The sequence below is a fragment of the Zea mays genome, chromosome 4 (assembly GCF_902167145.1).
Source record: "Zea mays cultivar B73 chromosome 4, Zm-B73-REFERENCE-NAM-5.0, whole genome shotgun sequence".
NCBI classification, from domain to species: Eukaryota; Viridiplantae; Streptophyta; class Magnoliopsida; order Poales; family Poaceae; genus Zea; species Zea mays.
In genome coordinates, this window is record NC_050099.1 from 198,242,265 (window position 1) to 198,267,180 (window position 24,916).

General features: G+C 44.6%; 1 protein-coding gene across 1 annotated transcript; it reads left to right on the forward strand.

Annotated features, from left to right (window-relative positions):
• Positions 1 to 14,889: 14,889 nt before the first annotated feature.
• LOC103654403 (probable protein S-acyltransferase 6) lies at positions 14,890 to 17,185 on the forward strand. The gene is made up of 3 exons (XM_008681239.3): positions 14,890 to 15,152; positions 15,309 to 15,491; positions 15,621 to 17,185. The coding sequence occupies exons 1-3, from the start codon at positions 15,033 to 15,035 to the stop codon at positions 16,671 to 16,673; spliced, it is 1,356 nt and encodes a 451-aa protein (XP_008679461.1). The 5' UTR covers positions 14,890 to 15,032; the 3' UTR covers positions 16,674 to 17,185.
• The last annotated feature ends 7,731 nt before the right edge of the window (positions 17,186 to 24,916 follow it).

Genomic DNA, 24,916 nt, shown 5'->3' on the forward strand with positions numbered 1-24,916 from the left:
GTGTTTTTCTTTCCTTTGATCTTTTCCCGTTTGCGAGGAATCTCCACAACTTGGAGTCTCTCGCCCTTACAATTAAGTTCACAAAGAATACGGAGTAAGGTGGGAATGAGCAACGCACACAAGACTCGAAAATCAGAGCAACAACACGCACACAAGTCGCAACAAGAGCTCGCAACGCAACACAAAGAGTTCACAACTCCACAAGAGCTCTATATGCTATCACAATGAAACGAATGCGTGAGATTGATGTCTTGGTGCTTAGAAGAGTTGTAGGAATGCTTGCTTTTCTCCTCCATGCGCCTAGGGGTCCCTTTTATAGCCCCAAGGCAGCTAGGAGCCGTTGAGAGCACATCTGGAAGGCTATCCTTGCCTTCTGTCGTCGGGCGCACCGGACAGTCCGGTGCACACCGGACACTGTCCGGTGCCCGATTTCTTCCCTTAACAGGCGCAGCCGACCGTTGCCGACCACTGCAGATCTGGCGCACCGGACAGTCCGGTGCACACCGGACAGTCCGGTGCTCCCTTCCGACCGTTGGCTCGGCCACGTGTCGCGCGCCGATCGCGCGGCCGACCGTTGGCCTGGCCGACCGTTGGCTCACCGGACAGTCCGGTGCACACCGGACAGTCCGGTGAATTTTAGCCGAAGTCGCCGGAGAAAAACCCGAGAGCGGCCTCTTCGGCCGAGGCAGCCTGGCGCACCAGACACTGTCCGGTGCACCACCGGACACTGTCCGGTGCACCACCGGACAGTCCGGTGCCCCAGACCGAAGCAGCCCCTTGGCTGTACACAGCCAAGTCTTCTCTTCTCTTCTTCTATCTGTTTCTAACACTTAGACAAATATATTAGTACACAAAACCAATGTACTAAGGCTTAGAAACATACCTTAACTTATGATTTGCACTTTGATCATCCTTGGGCATATTTTCACATTTAAGCACTTGTGTTTGCACTCAATCACCAAAATACTTAGAAATGGCCCAAAGGCACATTTCCCTTTCAAGACCATCATCAGTATGATATACAAATGGATACAACCAATTCCTGACCTCGCACGAGTGCTAAAAAAATCACTCGACTTCTACCGAGATCCCTAATTAGCAAAGCAGCTACTCGACCTAGCATACTAGTATCCATCTCAAAAAGGATTCCTGAGATCATGCAACTAGGGTTTCAAACAACTCCTACACTTAAGTGCACATTCAATCCTACAATCATTAAGTGTAGTAAAATAGCATAATAAATAGGTTATGCATAAAACCGGAGCTTGCCTTCCAAAGCTGGGGCAGGCAGATCCTCTGGTGCAGGCTCTGGTGCTGGATCCGGGGCCACCTCCTGAGCAGCTCCTTGCTCTAGCACGAGGACGTACTCTCCGTCAGCGAGGTTGCAGTCTATCGAATGCAATGAATAGGAATATGTATGTCATGATTATGTAGGATTTAACAAACATTATGCTTAATGAAGAAATACTAAGTTAGTTAGTAACTTAGGATTTCTTGGTCATACGTGGCTTTTAGTGGTTTATGCTTATCACTCTAGGTTTGGATTTTGTTAAGGATAAGCATAGTGGATTTGTATTTCCCTTATATATTTCAGTGGGCAATTTAAAAAGGGTCTTGCTGGTTAGGTTAGGGTGACACTAATTTTCACCATTAATTTTCCCCTTCTTTATTTTCTATTTATGAATTCTAGTGTGGGTTTGAACTACAACAATGGTTTAACTTTTTCCAAACATTTTGTAAAAATTACAGTGGGTTACTATTGGTCACTATAGTATGTTCTATGAATTTGAGGTCTAGAATAAAATGAGTATGCCTTGGACAAAAATAACAAAAGTTGGGCAAAGGGGGGTCACTTTGCACTACAACTCTTAACTACGGGTGGGTTCTGTCCTAAGGGTCATTTTTGTTGGTATCTAACAGTAATCACATGCTTCTGTGCCAAAAATCACAGAAGGTTAATGGGTGGTTATTTAGTTGTGATTTTCTAAAGTTTAATGTCAAAAAGGCACTTTCTACTATCTTGTTATTTGAAAAATGTCAAACAGCAGATTTCATATTTTTCCTATGTTCTTAATAACAAAACAATAATTATCCCAAGGTTTGGGGTGTTTTCACCTTGGGGTTATTTTTCTAGGGTTTTTCTAAGTTTTCCTTGTTTTCTTAAAATAAAAGGTATCCCAATTATTTTATATTAAACCAGAGTATAATAAATTTTTCTAGTAAACTATACTGAATAAGTAGACTAACAAAAATGTGGGTGCTCCCTGGTTCTCTATTTAAATTACCTTTTCTATTTTCTTTAACTTTAAGCACAAGGTGAAATAAATGGCAAACTCTACCTTAATGGGGTATACAGAGGGGTTTATCATTTTTAAACAGGTTAGTAGGTGATCAAGTACTTCTCTAAATTTTCTTAACCTCAGTCAAATAGTGTAACTATTTTCCTTATTTCTTTTAGATTTTGGCCAGTTAATCATTTAATTCAAAACTCTAAAGTTTTCTGTAACACTGAGGGTTTTTATATTTTTCCTAAGTGGTTTACATTATTTAAGATCTGGCAAAATTGGTTTGACTCGATTTGGGTAGACAAAACAGAAGATATGAATTTTTCAAGTTCTGTTTGAATTTAAGTCAGATTAATAAAAAAGGTTTCCTGGAAAAACAGTTTACACCGAGGACCCTGGGTTTAATCCAAATCAACCCACTCAAATCTACCCCTGCGCCACTATTCCCCTAAGTCACTGACAGTTCAAAAATCCCCCTGACCTTTCCTTCTTCTTCCCCGAGGTCCTTCCCCTAATACAAACAGTACCCGCGGGAAAGAAAAGGGTGGCGCGGCTTACCGGCGGTGAGAGAGGTCCGGCGAGGGGCGGGGTTGGCTCCGGGAGGTCCTAGCGGTCACAGCGGTGTACGGCTCGACGGCGGAGGTGGCCGGAATCGTCCGGTCCACGTGCGCAGGCGGGTGATCTCGTCGGCGGCGGGTGTTCCGGCTAAACCACGGCGATCTAGTTTAATCAAATGGCACGATGAGCTCCACGGGGTGACGTAGAGGCTATGTGCACAAGGAATCGAAGAATGGAGCAGAGATTTACCCGGTCAACGTTCACCGGCGGTCGGGCGAAGTTCGGCGACCGTGGACTGGCTTCTCCGGCGAAGCAAAGTCTGATTCCTTGCTCGGGGAGCTTCACCGAGGCGTGCACAGTCTCTTCCAAGGGTCGGGCGTGTCTGGGAAGGGCTCTGTTGGCCGGTCTACGGTGGCAGGGGCTCGGGTGGCCGCGGGCATGCCGTGCGCGGGGCAAACGCCGGTGGTTTCGAGCTCCGGTGAGGTCGAGCGTGTGCGGAGGAGTACGATCGACGCCTGAGGGTGATTTATAGGCGCGGGCGTGAGCAGGAGACGCGGGCGCGGCTTGGCGTGGCGCAGGGCGCGCGGGGTCGGGCGCGGGCGTGCTCTGGCGCGCGCAGAGCGCGTCGAACACGTGGAGGTGTTCTTCTGCTCATGTTCAAAAGCTTATTGAGATCGCATACGTGCGAATCTTGGCAAAAATCCGGCGCAGACCTCTTCCTGGCACCTATGGCTATCTCTTGTATGTGAGTTCCAAGGGAAAATAAGCCCTAGGTCAGAAGATATGCGGACGCCAAATCTGGCTTGTCTCCCTGCCCACTTCGCGACAAAAGTGATGCCAAGACATGTCAAATGTCAAGGGCTCGGTCTCAACTTTTTCCAGGGGGTGCCTTAGGTGGTATGCCACATTTTTGGTATACAACTTAGGTGGTTTTGGTGCCATCTACAAGGTGAACATGGTGGATCTTTAGATTAGGTGTAGAATTTGACTTAGAGAGAATTAGAGAGCTCTAGCTCTCTCTCTCTACTTAAGGAATGGATTTGGGGTTTCTTAAGGGGTCTTTTTGCAATATTTCCTCTCTATATTTGTTGATTAATATGTTACTTAACTTTGGCCAAGGGTGAGGTCATGATTTGCACATTTGCTTAATCCCCCCTTCAACCAAGGTTTTAGGAGATAGGGGTTCAAGAGGGGTCTAGGGTTTTCTCCCCTCTTGTCCAAGGTGATAATTGCACAAAAGCTTGGGTAATGCTTTTGGTCATTCACATTCTTGGATAAAACATGGTATCCAAAGTTTTTATGCTCTTCTCCTCAAGTTTCTTCCACATGTGATCACAGTCATTAGTGCATAGATGTGCCATAGCCATGGTAACACTTGGGGTGTTACAGAGGGTGTGTAGCATCATGAATCGTATCCTCTGGCTCTTGCATCTGTCTGAAGGCCTTGGCAAATATAATATCCGCTGCACTGCCTGTATCAACCAGAACATTGTGGACCAGAAATCCCTTGATGACACAAGAAATGACCATAGCATCATTGTGAGGGTAATCCTTGAGCTGAAGGTCCTCCTGGGAGAAGGTGATTGGGATATGGGACCATTTTGACTTGATGAAGGGTCCCTGCACCCCAACATGTTGTACCCTTCTCTGAGCCTCCTTCTTCTGCTTCTTGTTGGCTGGCTCTGAGCATGAACCGCTTGTTATTGGGAGCACCAGCTTCGTAGCCGAAGCAGCTTCAGCTTGGTTGTTGAACGAAGCCATCAGCTCAAAAAGTGGAAGTGAGTTCACCGGAGGTGGGCACCAATGTTGGAGACTTGTTCTCAAATGCTAAGAGTCAAGAACAAGGCAACACGAAGTATTAAATGTTAATGTCCTTCGTCCTTCGAAGCATTATTTCCTTTGGGATATAACGATCTTCAGACGAAGGTCATGAAGGACGTACCTTCATGATTACGGTTATAGGATAACGAAAGACGAAACATATAAAATATAAAAGATAGACACAAATAATCACATAATAATATCATTTATATATTATGATTTTACAAACTTGGATATTTAAATACGATATTTAATTACATTTATACATTCGGCTTGATAGAAGGCAAAAATCCAAGTGTTGCGTGCGGACGATTACAAGATTGTGTGAACAGTACGCGCATCTATTTATAGGCACAGGGCACAGCCTGCGTGAAATTACATTTATGCCTTTCACAATCAATTACAATCATGACACAAACTATCATGAGTTTATTGGTCATTTCATCTTTAAGTCGGTTCACTCCTTCGTCTTGAAACATGTCATTATGCCGAAGCTTCATAGGTGATAGCTTCGGCATTGCTTTTGGGAGGATCTGCTGAAGGTGTTTCTTTCTTCAGGATCTTCAGCTACGAAGCATACCCCCAACAGTCCCGGTATTAAAAATGGCTTGATTATTAAGGATGATAAACTTTGTTTTAAATGCTCAAAGAAGGGACAGTTATTTAAGTCTTGTCCCTATTTGAAACAAAAAGGCATAGTGTTAGAAAAGAAAATATTAACTAACCATGTAGCAAGCAAGAAACAAGGAAAGAAGAAATCTTCAAGACTTGAAGATCGCCTTTGCTACATATGCCGAAATCAGGGACATCAATGTAAGGATTGTCCCATTGGTAACTATCCCACTTCTAGCTTATCAATTATTTCACATGTAACTAGGCAACCCAAAATTGCAACTTGTGCTAGAAAGGTAATGAGTTTACCAAGTGCTAACACAAAGGACTTTTGGGTTCCTAGATCTTTGTTGACTAACCATGATGGACCCATCAAGAGATGGGTAACAAAATATGCTTGACAAGCTTTGCAAGAGAAGGAGATGATATGAAGCTTTGGGGTGCTTGAAAGAGTCAATTCAATTCTTATTAACTCAAGCTATCAATCTTCAATGATCTATATATCCAAGATTGACCCAAAGTTGTTTTGAATTATCATGTCTAAAACTCATATCATCTCGGGGAAGATATTGATGTTGTAGGAAATAAAGAATTATCCTGTGCGGAAAAATCAAGGCCTACAACATGGAGGAAAGCCAAAGGATGGTAACATTTATGCTTTTAAGTGCAAGTATCTTAAATTATCATTTCTTATGTGCCTTGTATAGTCACATAGAAAAAGGAAGCACTCCAAATGTTTTTAAATTATATCACCATTCTTTGAAGAAATTCCTCTCATATGGTAGATTGCATATTCTTCATTTCTATACTATGGCAATATACATGCTTGAAATTATTGTAAAAACCTCATGGCATGCTTTACACTAATTATCCTATTATTGCCATGTTCTAGACATAGAGAGATATTCCAAGTTCTTAAAAGAATAAGGTGTCATGTAAGGAATCCAAATCCTTAGGACACCTATAAAGGGAATCTCTATTTATATCTAGAAATAGTGAGACTATTGTTTTTTCCCAATTGATCTAAATAGTCTCACATATAGAGAATAAGTTTCTCTATGGTATTGCGTAATCCAACATGTCAAAGAAAATCAATCCAATGATTTATGTTGTTTTACCTCTTGCTTAAATTGGATAAGATTCTTCTACATTCATCGCTCTCCATGTTATGAATTAGATTTATTTCCATAATCTTAAAGAATTAACTATGCTTGTTTTATAAGTTAAAACTGAGCATACATCATGGAATAATCTAGTTCATATTATAAAGTTTCCGTGCTTTAGTAATCCACTTTGCATTCCTTGTCAAAAATGATTACAAAAAGGGAAACTAGTGCTTGTGTTGCTAATGACATATTTCTTGAGCTTACTTATGAAAATCTACAAGAGAGTAAGTGCAAGCCACAAGCCTCAAGGGTTACTCTTCACCCAAAGGAAGAAAGGTAAAAGCAAAGGTATGGGAATTCATCTTCTTAAAACAAATATAGTTCCCATCAATGGTTATTTACTCTAACTTATCATATTCTACCTATGTGAAGAATAGATTCTTTATTGGACTTAAATCAACTAGATGTGCATTCAATCTCGTTCTCATAAATGCACTTGTCCATTAGAATATAATTCATGCCTTTGCTATATCTGTTCTCATATTGATATGCTTTTAAGTTATGATAATAAATTCAATATGAAGAATTAAATCTCCTATGATTGATCAAAATGTTTTAAAGGTGCATATTCCTCTTTTCTAATGATGTGCACTAATGTTAAGGATTTTACTTCATGTCTGTATAACTTATGGATGATGAATTGTTTATATTTCTAAAGAAATCATCCTTCATCATATACTCCCTTGTGCTATTAATATCTATCTTGAGTATTTTCAATAAGTTTGGAAAGAAAAAGAGACAACTACAAAGGGAGGACACTCAAATGAAAAAGGAAGACATCAAGAACAACAACACCTACTTGGACAGTAAGATCTTCAAAACAATCAATGGTGTGGTTGTAAGCATTCTAAATCTTTTCATTGTGAGAAAACTAGGCATAAGTTGTTTATTACAAATTGTATAAGCCTTGATCAAGATGAATAATGCTTCTCCCTATTTGTCTTTAAAAGTGAGTGCATCTATCCAATTCTTTCAATTGGTAGATGCATATCTTTAGGGGGGGGCATATTTCTATATCTTGATTATATTGAGACTAACACTTTATCTTAGTAATCTCATATAATCTCAATTATGAGAATAAGTTTCTCATGAAGTATGCTACCTCAAATCAATCCAACTTGGTAAAGTAATGTCACCTTTATCAAGGATTGTAACTTTCACTATTAAAGTAGCATATTTACTGGATTCTCCTAGTTTAAGCGTGTTTGATAATCTAATGCATATGTTGTTCTTTTGACCGCATCTGTTATTTGTTTGATCATTGAATAACTTCAGTTAAACACTTATGTTTCTTAGTGCCTCATATAATTTCAATCGATATCTCTCTTGATATGCACTAAGTTAAAAGGAGAATTCATGATACATTTATGCAAATTGTGATCTACTTGATATATAATAATAATGACTTAGAAAAGGATCACTAGTTGTAGAACCCTCTCTTGTGCAAAATATTTCCATACATTGTAAGTCTTAAATAACTAAGACTAATGACAAAGCACAATGAAGAGAGCATCTCTATGCGAAGGTACAAAAGGGTAAAACTACTTCCTCTCACTTACACATGTACCTAAATCTTCCTCTTCTATACATTCCTTGCATATCTTGTATAAAAGGAAGAGAAAGCATGTCTATGCATATCCCTGCTTCATACCTAGTTAAAACCTGCATTTTTGTTAAAACTAGGTGAAGTGATTTTATTGTCAAAGAGCTTAAAGCTTAACCTTGTAACGAGGATAAGCTACCTTTGTTTCAAAGGTGGAGGGTCCTTAAGTCTCTTTGAAATCCTTAAGGGTAAATGCTTAAATTGATTCCAACATGCTTTCATAAGTGCATAGTCTGTCATGAGCATCACACTTTTATTATGACACATTGCACTTCACAGTTTCTATGATAAAGATATGTTCTCATTAACCTAATTATGTGCACTTGGCATTTAAGGCCAAAATCTATTTTCCTCTCAAGGCACATATTTAGGGGGAGCAATCTATATTATATAGAACTGTTTAAGCTTAATTAACATATCCTTTTAATCATGTCTCTTTCCTTTGGTACATTTCCATATTTCCTATCTCTATTGTGCCAAGGCTAAGACTAATATGTTTCCATGAGCATCTCGTGTATTAAGTCTTAGATTGAAAGGGAAATGGAGTATTCGGCAAAGACATCGCTTCCACTCTACATCTTCAGTATTATCCTTCATTGCCGGTATTTCGCCAGCCCTCCAATTTGGTATAATCTTCACTCATATTCATTTGAACCATTAGGGAGAAAGCAAAAGGGCTCTAAAGACTCCATTTTTGGCGATTAATGCCAAAGGGGGAGAGAGTATTAGCCCAAAGCAAAAGGACCGCACCACCATGCCAATTTCAAAAATTTTTGAAACAAGTTTAAATTGTTAATATTTTTCAATTCGTATCTTTGAAATTAGTATTCCTCTAAGAAATTCTATCTCATTTGGTATCTATATTTTAAGGAGGAGCTTTTTCAAAACTTAGTATCTAAAATATTTGATCTTCTTTCAAATGGTAAAAACCCTCTTGAACAATAAGAGGAGAATTTCATTTAGGGGGAGTTCTGTTTAAGTCAAAGGAAAAGCATTTGAAACAGGGGGAGAAAATTTCAAATCTTAAAAATGCTTCTCGAAACCTTATTCATATATACTTTTGACTATTTGCAAAAAGACTTCGAAAAAGAATTTCCAAAAACATTTGCAAAAACAAAACAAGTGGTGCAAGCGTGGTCCAAAATGTTAAAAAGAAGAAAACAATCCATGCATATCTTTTAGAAGTTTAAATTGGTTTAATTCCAAGCAACCTTTGCACTTGCCTTATGCAAACTAGTTCAATTATGCACTTATATATTTGCTTTGGTTTGTGTTGGCATCAATCACCAAAAAGGGGGAGATTGAAAGGGAAATAGGGTCAAACCTTTTCCTAAATGATTTTGGTGCTTGAATTGCCCAACACAAATAATTGGACTAACGAGTTTGCTCTAGATTATACATTCTACAGGTGCCAAAGGTTCAACACAAACCAATAAAATGAACAAGTTAGGGTTCAAAAGAAAGGAGCAAAAAGGAAACTGAAGTGTTCCCTGGTCTGGCGCACCGGACTGTCTGGTGTGCCACTGGACAGTGTCTGGTGCACCACCAGACAGTGTCCGGTGTACCAGGGGCCGTACACTCCAAACTCCTCAGCTTCGGGTTTCCAGGCGCAGTTCCGCTATAATTCACCGGACTGTCCGGTGTACCACCGGACTGTCCGATGCACCAGCGGAGCAACGACTATCTCCGCGCCACAATCGACTATGACAGATGAACAGTGCAGCACAGTACGCGGCAGAAGTCAGAGCAGAAGGTCAGAGGGGCACCGGACTGTCCGGTGCCGCATGAGGACAAAGCCTCTAACGGTCGAACAGCTCCATGCCCTAACGACAGGGTGACGTGGCGGTGCACCGGACACTGTCCGATGGCGCACCGAACTGTCCGGTGCGCCCATCGCCAGCAACATTCTCCAACAGCTACAATTTGCTTGGTGGCTATAAATACCACCCCAACCGGCCACTTCAAGGTGTGGGAGCCCAAGCAACATTCCAAGTCATATAGTTGACATAACCAAGCCCTCCCAACCACCTCTATTCATTGATTCATCCTATACACAAGATTTAGACCACTACAACCAACACAAGTGCCACAAAAGAGATAGCAAGCAAAAGAATGTTTCTTGTGTGAGTTTAGCAATAGTGCCTTGTGAGAATCATTGAGAGAAAGTGTGTGCAACATCTTGTGATCATTTGAGCGTGGAGTTTTGACTCCCATTGAACTTCCTCCAAAGTTTTGGAGGCTTGTAAAGCTAGCAAGAGACACCTAAGAGTGTGGTGATCCTTGAGGGGTCTTAAGTGATCCTTGAGAAGAAGAAGAGCTCGCTGGTCTTGGTGATCGGTGGAGAGAGGGAAAGGGTTGAAAGAGACCCGTCCTTAGTGGACTCCTCAACGGGGACTAGGCCTTCGAGGGCCGAACCTCGGTAAAACAAATCACCCGTGTCTCTTGTGTTTATTGCTTGTGATTTGTTTGTTCTCTCCCTTTCTAAGTTCTCTTGCACTACTCTTTGCTAACATTATTTCGTGTTGCTTCAAGTTAAATTCTCATTTAAATAAGCAACGCCTTGCAAGAAAGAATTTGTGTTATCTCTCCTTCTTTATCTAAGTCCTCTTACTCTATACTCCATAAACTTATTAGTTGTATTGATTTACTAATTCCGCATTCTTTAAAAGCAACATTCTTTACTAGCAAAGGACTTAGTTTTACACTCCGATAATTGTGCATCTTGTTCTAATCACTAATCAAGGGATCTAGTTTGTATTTAGAATTATAATTTTCAGGTTTCGCCTATCCACCCCCCCTCTAGGCGACTTTCAACTTCTCATTAACATAAAGTTCACGTCCAACATCTGATTCAATATTGAGAGCACCTAGAGGGGGTGCATAGGTTATCCTACAAAAATCAACTCTAAACAACACAAACTTGGTTTATAACAAGTGTTAGTGAAAACTACAGCCAAGTTGTTGTGAGTAGAGATGGGGGGAGAGAGAGGATAACTCTTCACTTGATTGTTCCTTTGAGATATTGAGAGCACCTAAAGGGGGGTGAATAGGTGATCCTGTAAAATCAAACACTAAATAGCCACAAACTTGATTATAAAGATGTTAGTGTGAGTTAATCAAGTTTATGGAGCGAGCTCTTGCGAACACAAGCAATCACAGAGAGGAGCAACACAAGAGACACACGATTTTTATCCCGTGGTTCGGCCAAGTAACACTTACCTACTTCCACGTTGTGGTGTCCCAATGGACGAGGGTTGCTCTCAACCCCTTTCAAGTGATCCGATGGTCAACTTGAATACCATGGTCTTTCCTTTGAGATCTTTTCCCATGTGCAAGGAATCTCCACAAGTTGGAGCCTCTCGCCCTTACAAAGTTTTGATCACAAGAAGCATAAGAGTAAGGGAGGGAAAACAACGCACACAAGATTCAATCCGCAGCACACACACGCACACAAGCCAAGACTTGAGCTCAAAGCACAGCACAGGGAGTTCACAACACGAACGGAGCTCAAATCACTAACACAACGAATCAAATGTGTGGAGGCGGAGTCTGGATGTCTGAGTATGCTTAGAGAATGCTTGGTGTTCTGCTCCATGTGCCCAGGGGTCCCTTTTATAGCCCCAAGGCAGCTAGGAGCCGTTGGACATCAATTTGGTAGGCAATTCTTGCCTTCTGTCGAGTGGTGCACCGGATAGTCCGGTGCACCACCGGACAACCACTGTAGCAGTCGACCGTTGGTCCTTGGGACCGGTTGGCGCACTGGACAGTCCGGTGTGCCCAACCGATCGTTGGCATGGACCACATGTCGCGCGTTGATCGCGCGGACGACCATTGGCTGCTGGCGCCGTTGACTCACCGGACAGTCCGGTGCATCACCGAACAGTCTGGTGAATTATAGCCATGTCGCCTTTATCTTTTCCCGAGAGCAACCAATTCACGTTTGACCAGCCTGGGGCACCAGACACTGTCCGGTGTGCCAGGCCCGAGCTGGTGTTGGCTGAACTTTGCCAACTTTTCTCCAATTCAAATCTTCTTTTCTTAGCACTGTTTCTAGCACTTAGATAACCATGTTAGTGTTCAAAAACAATTCACTAAGTCTAGAAACATACCTTGTTCTTGATTTCACACTTCTCACTCATTTGGTACATAAGAACTCACTCAATATGTGTTGGACATCTAATCACCAAAATACTTATAGAAATGGCCCAAGGGCACATTTCCCTTTCAGATATGTATTAAACTTAGGAGCAATAACACAAGTGAATAAGAGTACTCAAGAAGTCAACGATCACAATAAAGTAAATGCACAATATGCACAACGATTTTATCCCGTGGTACGACCAATGCCTACTCTACATTGTGGTGACCTCCTTTGGTCAGGGTTGCACTCAACCCCTCTCAAGTGATCCAAAAATCAAACTTGAGTACCACAATTTTCTTTCTTATCTCAAATCCCCTATGTGAGGAATCTCCACAAGTTAGAGTCTCTCACACCTTACACAGATGATCTTAATCAAAGCACACGAGTAAGGGGGAATAGCAACACACACAAGAGTACAAGTGCAGGAACACCACGCACACAAGCAAAGGAGAGAACGCAAGAACAAAAACTACAGAGTTTCTCTCAAGAAAACGTTGAGTTCTCTCTAGAATGAGTCAAAAGCATGGTTGTGTTGAATAGGAGTTTCGGTGTGCTCTTGGTATGTTTAGGTAATAGCTCCATGCACCTAGGGTTGTCCTTTTATAGCCCCAAGGGCCAAATGAGTCGTTTGATCTTCATTTGGAAGGCTCTGGTTGCCTTCTGTCCGTGGGTGCACTGGTCAATCCGGTGCACATCGGGCAGTGAACAGTACACAATTTCCTTCCTTTCCTAGCGAAGCCGCCCGTTGCCAACTATTGGCCCCATGGCACACCGGATAGTCCGGTGCGGCCTTTTGACCGTTGGCCTAGTACACGTGGTAGCCGTTGATTGTGCGCCGACCGTTGGCGCAGGCGAGAGCCATTGGCCGCCTGGCTCATCGGACAGCCCGATGCACATCGGATAGTCTGGTGAATTATAGCCAGCGCGTCTGGCTCTTTTCCCGAAAGCGGTCTGTTCGCCTGGTTGGCCAGCCTGGGCACCAGACACTGCCCGGTGCTCCCCAGACTGGTGTAGGTTTGGCCAAACTTAGCCAATCTTCTTCACCTCAAATTGTCTCTACTTGGAGAGTTTTCTAGCACTTAGAAGAACATAGTTAGTAATTAAAACAATTGACTAAGTGCTAGATTAATACATTTGTTTCTCCATTTTAATAGGATTTGCAATGTGCTCATACTCCTAGTAGGCATGTTATATTAAAGTGATGTGTTGGGCACTTAATCACCAAAACACTTAGAAATGGCCCAAGAGAACATTTCCCTTTCAAGTATACATTCGGTCCATGGTCTCCCATAAATCATGAGCCACTTCATGCATGGTGCATGTGTATGTCATATAGTTGATCTGATAATAGTGTCAAGATACAACCAACACATGTAGAGTTGTCCGACTCAAAGTTACGGTCCTGTTCCTCAGTGAGAGGAAGGATTGGGGAAGTCACCCAGCAGATCCTCAATAACATGAGCCAGAATTTAACCCTAGTCTGCCATCTCTTAAAATTTTGACAACCGGCAAACCCTCAGGTTTCAATGCATCCGAAGGTCTAGCCATGTTAATTCTTTCAGGTTTCTAGATTGCTGGAAAATTAACTGTGCCTAAGATTAATTTGATAATGCAGCATAAAACGTAAAACCTAGATCTACTTGCAGATGGTATCCATGACATTATAACAAAATAGATCTGAACTAACTCAACAAGATTAACGCATAAAAGAAGAATCGACAACAGATCTAACCATAAGACCATCATCGCAATAAACTGAAAATACATATTTTCTTATAGTGACTTCCACGAGTGATGGTGAGGACCCCGAGCGGACGTACGCGAAGCACTACCTAGAAACCTGATTCGCCGGCTTCCGTGCAGGTTGCCAAAGTGGCGACGTTGGTTCGGAGACACCGCTCTCCCTTGATCTGTTGCACGACAGACGAAGGGATGGCATGGCAGAGAAGTGGGGGCGTAGAGAGATGAGAATAACAGGACGAGTTGGTTGCTATTCGCGTCTGTCTTCCGACTGAAGGACGTCTGCCTTTATAGATGGGTCGCCACAACTTTCTTGATTCTATCTGCTAAATTTCAGGAACCGCCCCCGGAATCTCTCTACGTGCAACCGTCCGGACATCTCGCATGTAACATGCATGCCCATTACTCCCGGTTGACGTGATGGTGTAAATGTAATATTTGATAACCAAATAAACAAAAGACAAAAATTAAACTACCGTCACGATCGTGCATCGTCACAAGTCACGCGATAAATAACGCGAAAAAACATGAAACGCGAGCGAGGGCACATGTGTGTGGCAGCCTGCATAGCTCTTTATTTGTCTCATGTGAAGAGTATGTAACACTCATATATATATAAGTTGATTCTCTTATATCTAGATGAGTAATATGAGACTAAAGCATTATGTCATCTTTACACATCACCTTGGCTTCGTTATTAAATTCAGCCACACACTATTGGACCTAATTCCAACACACAAGGAAGCAAGGGAAAAGGTGTCCTGTTTTGTTTTGATAAAAAATGTAAAATAGTGTAGTTGTTGGAGCTATTTTTTAATAGATGCTCTGTAATTCAAAATAACATCTGCATTCGATATTGTTGGAGATGCTTATGCGCGTGCTATGTTTAGCCATGGCGATTTCCTGCGATCCATTCCTTGCACCGAAATAACAACCACGATGCGCTATGGATAGCACAATGATGTCCGAAACGGGAAAACGCGGAGAGCTTCTCGTCCCTCCTCCCCCCACCTCCATTCCGGCCGCTCTGCAGGGCCGGCCCATGCAGGTGAGGCGACGACGCGGCGGCGCGCGTTTACCGGACCGGCGGCGGCCTACCGGAGACGATGAAGGGGAGACCGCTGTTCAAGAGCCCTCTCCCCCGCAGCTACCTCTCCGAAACCTCCAGCGTCGCGTCCGCCGCCGTCGCCACGCACCGCGTCTACCAAGTCTGGAGAGGAAAGAATGTACGTGCGTACGTTAATTGATGGCTAATTAATTAACTATTAGAACCACGATCCGCGATCGTTGCTAATGGCGATCGAGGACCCTTGCGTGGCCGATCCTGATGTCCTTGTCTGATCGAGAGATGCATGGCTTGGTGGTTGGTGCTGTTGTGGCAGAGATTCCTCTGCGGCGGTCGGCTCATCTTCGGCCCGGACGCAAGCTCCATCGTGCTCACGGTGGCGCTCATCATGACGCCGCTCGCGCTCTTCGTCGCCTTCGTCTCGTTCCGGCTCGCCGAGCTCATCGGGAAGCCGCTCGGCACCGCCGTCCCGGCGACGGCCATGGCCGTCGGCATATTCGTGAGTCCGTGACACACATACGTACAATACGTAACCCGCCGATGATGTTCCGCTTCTAGCATGCGTACGTACGGCGTGTCCGATGACAGTTTGCGACGAACCTCCCACCGATGGTGTGCGTGTGTGCAGGACGTGGTGGTGCTGATTCTCACGTCGGGGCGAGACCCCGGGATCATCCCCCGGAACGCGCGGCCGCCGGAGCCTGACGCAGCCGCGACGGAGAGCTTCTCAGGCTCCCCCGCGGCGATGGGCGCGTCGGCGTCGTGGTCGCTGCCCCCCACGCGCGACGTGTACGTGAACGGCGTGGTGGTGAAGGTGAAGTACTGCCACACGTGCATGCTGTACCGGCCGCCGCGCTGCTCGCACTGCTCCGTCTGCAACAACTGCGTGGAGCGCTTCGACCACCACTGCCCCTGGGTCGGCCAGTGCATCGGCCGGCGGAATTACCGCTTCTTCTTCATGTTCATCTCATCCACCACGTTCCTGTGCCTCTACGTGTTCGGCTTCTGCTGGGTGAACCTGCTGCTCATCTCCCGGCGCTACGGCGTCAGCTTCGGCAGCGCCGTCGCGGAGTCCCCCGTGTCGGGCTGCCTCATCGTCTACACCTTCGTCACGGCGTGGTTCGTCGGCGGGCTCACGGCGTTCCACTCCTACCTCGTGTGCACCAACCAGACCACGTACGAGAACTTCCGGTACCGGTACGAGCGCAAGGCCAACCCCTTCAACCGCGGCGCCGGCCACAACATCGCTGAGATCTTCTTCTCGCCGATCCCGCCGTCCAGGAACGACTTCCGGGCCAAGGTCTCGCCCGCCGACCCGGACGCCGCCGCGCTCTACTACCTCGGCCCGCTGTCGTCCGAGTCCCGCATCAGCTTCTACACCAGGGCCAGCCTCAGCTTCGACATGGCCAAGGCCAGCTTCGACCTCAACTACTCCGCCAAGCGCACCAGCGTCGCGTCCTCCGACTTCAGCGACATCTACGGCGGCGGCCACGGGGCGCTCGACCGAGTCTCTACTGCTCATCAGCAGCCTCGGCACTCCATCTTCGGCGGGCCTGGCAGGGAGAGCAAGAAGGCGGAGGACGAAGCGGACGCCGTGACGGCGGAGCTCGGGGCCACCATGCACATGCGCTACGGCGCCGCCGCAGGACGGACGCGCGGGAGGGAGTTCGAGGCGGTGTGATCGAGCGCGCGCATGGGAACGAGGGGGTCGATCGATCGAGAAGAAGCAAATTAAATGCCCTTCTCAGCTCGATTCGTGATTCGTGAATGTGATTTGCGCGTGTGCTGTAGGTACGTACGTGTAAGTAGCCTCAGTTTCGTCCTCCTCATCCTCCTTTTATATGTTTGGAAACAGGATGCCTCATATCATAGCATTCTACTTCCTGCATGGTACACTGTAGTTCAAGGCTTCATGTATATATAGTTGTATTATACATACATGTAACATGTATATAGGCTGCCTACGCACATACATGCGCACATGAGTTGTGTCACGATCACAGGTAGTCCTGATAGGATTTTGGTAGAGATTTCAGCGAGAACAAGTGAAGAATGGGATTTCGGAGGATCTATCCTTCAGCCAAGCAGCAAGACCTGGACAACACAATCCCGAGGGCTTGTTTAGAACCAAAGGGATTCGAAGAAGGCTAAAATCCCTTAATATTTAAAAGATAGAGAGAAAGTTTCTTGCTATTTAATTTTGAATAGTGTTGAACATCAAACGTGGCGGATGGTCCGGTCCTAGGGCCTGGACGGTCCGTGCCTCACGATCAGATTGACTCGGACGATTATCTTTATCTCGTGCGTGGTTATCCATCTAATCACGTGGGATCTATTGGCTATCGTCTAGAAACGGGTCTGAACACATTCCGATCGAACATATTACTTTCTTTATCATTCCTGCCCTAAGAATAGATGTAGCGTAGTCTGGTTGTAGCTTTCCACATAACCGCCTCTATCTCTATTCGACTCTATGTCGTCTAGATCTGTCTTGGGTGTCCTGTCGTCGCCAAGACACACTCTAAGATCTCTCCTCCCCGACGGGGTCCCTCCCAGGAGGTGAGATCTAGGTATGCTATGAAGAAGACGACCCTCTACGCTATCACAGACCGTTTGGACGTACGCAGAGGAGGAGCCACTCATGCACCTAGGTCGCAGACCGTCCACGCCTCCACAAAGAGCACGTCAGGTGGTTCGTTCCAGTGTTTGACGTCTAGATCGGTGTCTGGCGACTCCGCTAGGGACGAAGGTTACATATCTACAAAATCAAGCTTATATGGACAATTCTAAAGATCTCATCGGTATTGTTGGATACTTGATCTCAATCCTCTAGAGGTATTGAAAATCAAGGCAATACAAGTTAGGAGTGGAGACCTTCGTCCTGGATTAACACTTCTTTAAAATGTTAATACGAAGAACGAAGGACTTCAGACAGGAATGTTAACAGAAATAACATGTAATGGAATAAGACAATTGAATAATACATGAGAACGTATCTCCATTGCCTTAGCATTTTCTCTCCCATTATAATAGATAAATTTATAAGCATACCTTCGGCTCCTAGACAGAGGGAGGTATGAAGGTTCTTCGAAGGCTAAGAGACACGAAGCTATCGCACTTAAAAAAGTTACTATATGCAGGACACTGTTTATCTATTTATAGGGGAGATGAACTGCCTTTGTATACATTTATAATAATGTCCATCAAGGTTTTACACACACTTCTTACGAATAGTATTAGGGCAGTAGCGTATTTTCTCTGTCTTCGGTTATGCGGGCTCAGTTGTCACCGTTTAGCAGCTTCCCCTTTGGGTTGCATCCGAAGTTGTTGGCTTCGACTGTTATCCTCGCCACTTGCGCACAGACGAAGCTTTTCTCCTTCGACGGATAGACAACTTTGCTCAATCATTATCAAACACCTGAGATTGCTGAAGACCTGCTTCATGTGGCTTTCATTGTATACCTGAAACACAATTATATAATACAGATATGCTGAGGACCTTCGTCAATGTAGGCCCCCAATAGGTGTTTCCCCAAACAACGACACAAGGCTGACTAATTTGTTGGCCTCTATGCATAAGGAATTAAAAGATGACATGAAGACGCTAGACGAGAAGATCCAGCGACAACAAGATCAGGTGCTCAAGGTGGCGAAGAAGTGGTACCTCTCGCACTTCAGGGTAGATTGCCACTAGAAGGTCGTCCGAGAGAGAGAGAAATAAACATCGATTACATGTCAGCTGTGCTGCAACAACTCCCCACTGTACGTGATGCCAGGTCACCTGATGATATTCAATCTATTACAATTTCTTTTGATAATCGGATTAAGAGTATCACGAAGGATATAGAGAAGATGGCGCGTGCATTAGAAAAACTCGCATGCCTAATTTTTTATCACATGAATTGGGCACTGAAACAACTGCGCCAAACACAACGACACACAAATGTGTTTTCTCAATCCCAGACATATTCTGGTATGTCGTTGGACTCATATCCAGGACAACTATTGCCACCATCCTCGTTGTACGGTAGATCGGCTCTGAGCACGGTTGGACTGCCCGCACACAATCTCGGACCGTCCGACCCTCTATCATACCGTCCGACACCCTATGCCTGATAGTTTGGAGTTATGCAGAGCCCATCACAAGGGTCACAGGCATTGCCCGACACGACCGGATAGTCCGAGAATAGTACCAGACCATCTGGTCCGCTCACAAACTATCCGACTGCATAGGTCGGATCGCCCGGAGCACCGAAAGCCACCTATGATCGGCCTAGTACAGAATACCGTCATAAAGATAGCTGACCACCTAAGCCTTAGGAGCCAAAAAGGTTACACGTCGCTGAGTTTGTTTGGCCTTCTAAGGCCAAATCTGCTACTCGCTCTCACCCGCACTCGACACAAAAGGGGAAAGTTAAGTTCACATTTAATGTTGCTAAGTGTGATAAAATATTTGATGAGTTACTTAAGCATGGTAACAATAGATTGTCACATACAATTCCTCCGGTTGAAGAATTAAAAGGACGTGCGTATTGTAAATGGCATGACTCCTTTCTTTATAACACCAATGATTGTGATGTATTTCGTTAGCAAATACAATCAGCTATAAACGAAGGCCGATTGAGATTTCATGAGGTGAAGTTTGACAGGCCACTTGTCCGTGTGGCCACATTAGAGCCAACGGGCAAATAAGTTTTGGTTCGGCCATGCGTGGTCGATAAAAGCAAAGGTAAAAATATCGTCATTGGTGATCCTCACATGCCAAATATGTCACAGCAGAGTGATTACTTGGAAGGCTCTGGACAAAAGAAAGACCGAGGGGACTGAGAGGCAAGTATGATCGGACACCCGATCACGGTCACTTGTCCTACATACGCCGGACGGTCCGAGCACTAAGGCCGGACGGTTCACAACATGCGTTGACAGTCCGCAGATAACTAGAAGCAACAACGATCTCAGACCATCAAACCACAGCGTTCCAAAACAGGTACTAGAAAGCAAAACACTTCAAGGCGTCTGGCTAACTCAGCAGTGTCGGTCCTACTTTTGATTAAGCTTTCTAAATATTTGAAGAAGAAGGCCATTCTACACAACTGGCCAATAAAACAAACGAAGTCAAAAAGGAGATTTGTGCGAAAGCAAAGGACGACTAAACTAGCCCAAAAGGTAGCACAACCAAGATCGCCTCATCATCCTCCTTCAAGGATGGCATGGTGCTTCCGGTCTATCCATCATCGATGTGTTGTCCTACTCAAGTGAGGGGTGGTATGGCGATGAATCTGTATTACTGGCCCAATCCGTTTGCTTATTTGGGCTAGGGGGCACCACAAGTTTTTGCCTATTGACATGTTGATCAGGAAGACATGGCCGAAGAGGATGCAATCTGAAACAGTCTCTATGTATCAAAGTTCTATCAAATATTTATATTATCAGATCACAAGAGCCGATGACTTGCATAGAGCCGAGTCCTTACTTTGGGAGCAAAATAAATCATGAGATCTATTGTTTCCAAAGTGTGTTGGTGCTTTTGGTTCACCAAGCTCCACCAAAAGGTAGGGGCATGTGTTGAACACCAAAAGGGGCGTACGGTTTGGCCCTACGACCCGGACGGTTCGTGCCCCCATGATCAGATTGACTCGGGCTATTATCCTTATCTCGTGTGTGGTTATCCATCTAATCACGTGGGATCTATTGGATATCGCCTTGGAACGGGTCCAAACCTTCCCTATCTATATATGAAGGGGTACGGTCGATTAAGAACCCCCGAACACATTCCAATCGAACCAATTACTTTCTTTATCATTCCTGTCCTAGGAGTAGATGTAGCATAGTCTAGTTGTAGCTTTCCACATACCCACCTCCATCTCTATTCGACTCTACACCGTCAAGATCCATCTTGGGTGGCCTATCGACACCAAGACACACCCTAGGATCTCTCCTCCTCGACGGGGTCCCTCCCAAGAAGCGAGATCTAGGTCTGCTACGAAGAAGACGACTCTCTATGCCATCACGGACCGTTTGAGCCCTAGGCACAGATTGTTTGGACGTGCGCAGTGGAGGCGCCTCTCCTGCACCTAGGTCGCGGACCACCCGGCTCTGTGCCGCGGACCGTCCTCGCCTCCAGAGAGAGCACCACCAGGTGGTTCGTTCCAGTGTTTGGTGTCAATATCGGTGCTAACAAATAGTAGAGTATTTTAACCCCCTACTAATCTATTTGCTTCCAAACAAGCCCTAAGAGTTCAGGATACCCAACTGCCTTGTAGGATGGCCGACTGGCCGTATAATACTTCAAAGGGAGTGTGTCCTAAAGTAGACTGAAATAGTGTTGTATAAATGCTCAGTCAATGGTAACTATTTCTTCCACTATTTAGGACAGACACAAACTATACAACGAAGGAAAAACTCCAAACACTAATTGAACCTCTCACTTTGGCCATCAACTTTAGGGTGGTATGGAGAACTCAAGAGCCGTTGAGTATTAGAAAGGCTAAATAACTCTTGCCATAGATCACTTGTGAAAAACTTGTTCCACTATGAAATGATAACTTGAGGAAAATCATTCAATGTACCTGAAACACATTTATTCATGCTGATGTAAAGGTATTCTGAGGACCTTCGTCAAAGTAGGCCCCCAATAGGTGCCCTACTTATATAGCCTTGATAGGCATCAACTTGGTCCTCAAGATACATATCTAACTTACCAAAACTCTAACCCAACAGCTATATAAACTAATCAACTTTACTCCCAAGGTAAATATTTGAGTATAGAAATTAATAGATTTATTCAGCTCTTGCCTTTACAGTTCATGCTGGTGCGAGCTATCATGTTGCTAGCGCTGGTTGAGCCTCCTTAGACTTGGGTCGGCATTGGTAAGTTTGTCCAATGAAGCCATCCATAGCACTCCCCCTATTATCAAATAGCTCATCCTAGAGCTAGAATGAGGGGGTAAGCATCCTTGAACTCTAAAACCTTCTCCCATGTAGCATCTACAACAACTTAATTGATCTATTTGACAAGAAGTTCCCGCACGCCATGGTTGAGGCGAGCGCGTAGGACCTAATCCGGTAGTGACAACACCTTGCCATGCTTGACAGGCGGCAATGAAGCCATATCAACAGGAGGCTCACCCACAAACTTCTTGAGAAACACCAAATGAAAGATGTTGTGGATGCAGGCACGAGGAGGGAGGGCCAGATGATAGGCGACTGAACTGATACATTCCAGCACTTGGAATGGCCTACAAAATTTAGGTACCATCTTGACACGTGCCTTGTCTATCAATGTGGTTACTAACCGATGATGGAGACACAACCACACCCAATCGCCCATTTGAAACTCTAGTTCATGATGATGCTTGTCATAATTGCCTTTCATCACCTTATTGTGTATCATCTATCCTTAATCTCTATAGAAATTCATCACAAGAAATCATTTTTTCTCAACTACTCGTACCTTGGACTGCCTTGCCTCATAGGACATCAAGGTAGGGGGGTCACCACCATAAATCACCTTAGATGGAGTCATGTGTAGAGCTGTTTGGAAGGATGTGTTGTAGCAGAACTCATCCCAAAGGTAGCTAGCACAACCAACTCTTCGATTGGTCTCTACTCGACCACAAAGCAGTGAAGGTAAACTCTCAAAATTATATATGTTTTCTTTGACTGACATTTGTTTGCACCTAGAAGGCGGTACTCATGCAAAGTTGAACATTGGGGAAGCAGAAGAGCTCCATCCAGAACATGCTAGTGAAGACAAGATCATGGTCACTGATGATGGACAAGGAGTTCCGTGTAGCTTGATAATGTTGTTGAAGAAGACTTAAGCGATGGAATCAGCAATTTATGGGTGGCCCAAGGGAATGAACTGTGCGTACATGGAGAAGCAATCATCCAAAGTTAAGACTATTATCTGCCCACAAAAGCGAGGAAATCCCTCCATGAAGTCGAGGGCGATGTTAGCCCCCCATTGAGCTATCTAGCTCAAGAGGCTGTAGCAACCTCATTGCTTGGATTTGTTGCACTGGCATACATCACAACTCTTGATGGACTTGACATTGTAAAATGAGGCACAAAGATGGTGCAATGTCTTTTGGACACTTTTGTGACATGTCCATGAGCCGTGGAAAGAATAGACAGCCATAAGGAGGACCTAATTGGAACAAAGGCAAGACAGGAGTAGACAACAAGGTCATACACCGCTGACCACTCAATAGCGACCTCTCTTTTGCCAATCATCTCTAGGAGGTGCTTACCATCCTCCATCTCGGTCATCTCAAAATGGAGGTCATCAAAAAAGACAAAGGAGGGGCTAGACATAGTCAGCGCCATGGTTGAGTCATTGCTACACCATGAGAGCGCATCAACGGTCATGTTGGCTTTTTCCAGAAAGCACTCAACAAAAGTCACATCCAAACAACTTTCTCACCCAGGTATGTTGTGAAATGGTGGAGAGGCATTGATCTAGCAAGAATTTTAGTGCGTGGTGCTTTGTTTGCACCATAAAAGGACACATCTAGATGTAGGGCCGCTAGTGCCACACCGCCTTGACCAATCTAATGAGCTCTCTTTTGTATGAGGCCAATTTGGAGTATTGTGGGTGATGGGTCAATTGTAGAAGGCAATGAGGCTAACATATTGATGGATCATGACACCAAAGCTAATGTTGGAGGCATTGTGGTGGACGATGAACACGACATTGATGTCCAGAAGCTATAGAGGAGGCCCAACGACTAGGGTCTGCTTGAGGGTGTCGAAGGCCCACCACCAACCCTACCACCGCCTGCACCACCATTAACTCCACCACTGCCAGATGTTTGCAACCCTCCGACTATGTCGTGTGTGGAGAAGAAGCAATGGGGTCCGAGGAGGAGGAATTAGATATAACAGAATTCTTGTTTACAATCATCTTGGAAACTTTTCCCTACTCCCACAGGACACAAATAACATATGTCGACACATGAGCCGTCATCACTCACTTACAACCACTCTAGACCTGAACAGTGTGCATTCGGCTTCCTCTGACGCTGGCCCATCAACGGCTGCGTTATCGCATCCTTCATATGCTTGTCAACGCCTGATACTGGTGCTTCAAGGGTTAAAAGAAATTTGGAGTAAAATGGTAAAACTATGAGGTTTGCACCCTTATACATGTTTCATAGGCCTATTACAATGTTTCTAGCACTTGCATTTTGTCTCTATCTCCTTTTGAAGCAAAAAGTGCATTTTTAACTTGATTTGGGCCAATTCAGGAACTCTATTGAAGATATGTAAAAGAGGTGAGTTTCACACACATAGTCAATTGATTATGTACTAATCATGTTTGTCTAGGTTGTAGGAAAGCTATCAAGAACATCCAAAAAGAGTTGAAGATAGGCTCAAAAGAGCCTTACTAGGGTTGTTCTGGGCCTCACCGAGCCGGTCCGGTGGTGCACCGAACCAGGTCCACAGAGGCCCTGGACTTAGCCATTGGTTAGCCTGGCACACCGGATCAGGTTCGTGTGCATCAGACTGCCAGTACGGCCAAACTACGAGGTCTCAAGATTTTTATTATAAAATTCACCGACTGTGCTCCAATGGCTACTTCATGGGCGGGCGTGCTGGCCAATTCTAGCTGACATGGCCCCCTTTCCAAAGGTGCACCGAACCACTCCTATGCCCATCAACTAAGGGAACTAGCCAATCAAATCACGGACTCGGGGTACGTGGACCCAGAACGATGCCCCCACATCAACTTTTTAGAAGGAAGAGACAAGTGTTATAGGGCCTTTTGGGGTTATAAAAGGACCACTATGGCACACTCTCTTAAGTATCCAAGTACTTCAAGAGCAACATATCGCTCCGACACTCTGCCACAACGCATTCTAGTGATTCTAGCGACATTCGAGTGCCGTTTCTAAGCTATTTTGTGACTTTGTGTTTGTGTTA

Excerpts from the sequence above, each read along its gene's own strand:
- LOC103654403 (XM_008681239.3), top strand. The coding sequence starts at position 15,033 with ATGAAGGGGAGACCGCTGTTCAAGAGCCCTCTCCCCCGCAGCTACCTC. Across the intron at positions 15,153-15,308 it reads AAGTCTGGAGAGGAAAGAAT|AGATTCCTCTGCGGCGGTCG; the intron begins GTACGTGCGTAC and ends CTGTTGTGGCAG. Across the intron at positions 15,492-15,620 it reads CCATGGCCGTCGGCATATTC|GACGTGGTGGTGCTGATTCT; the intron begins GTGAGTCCGTGA and ends GCGTGTGTGCAG.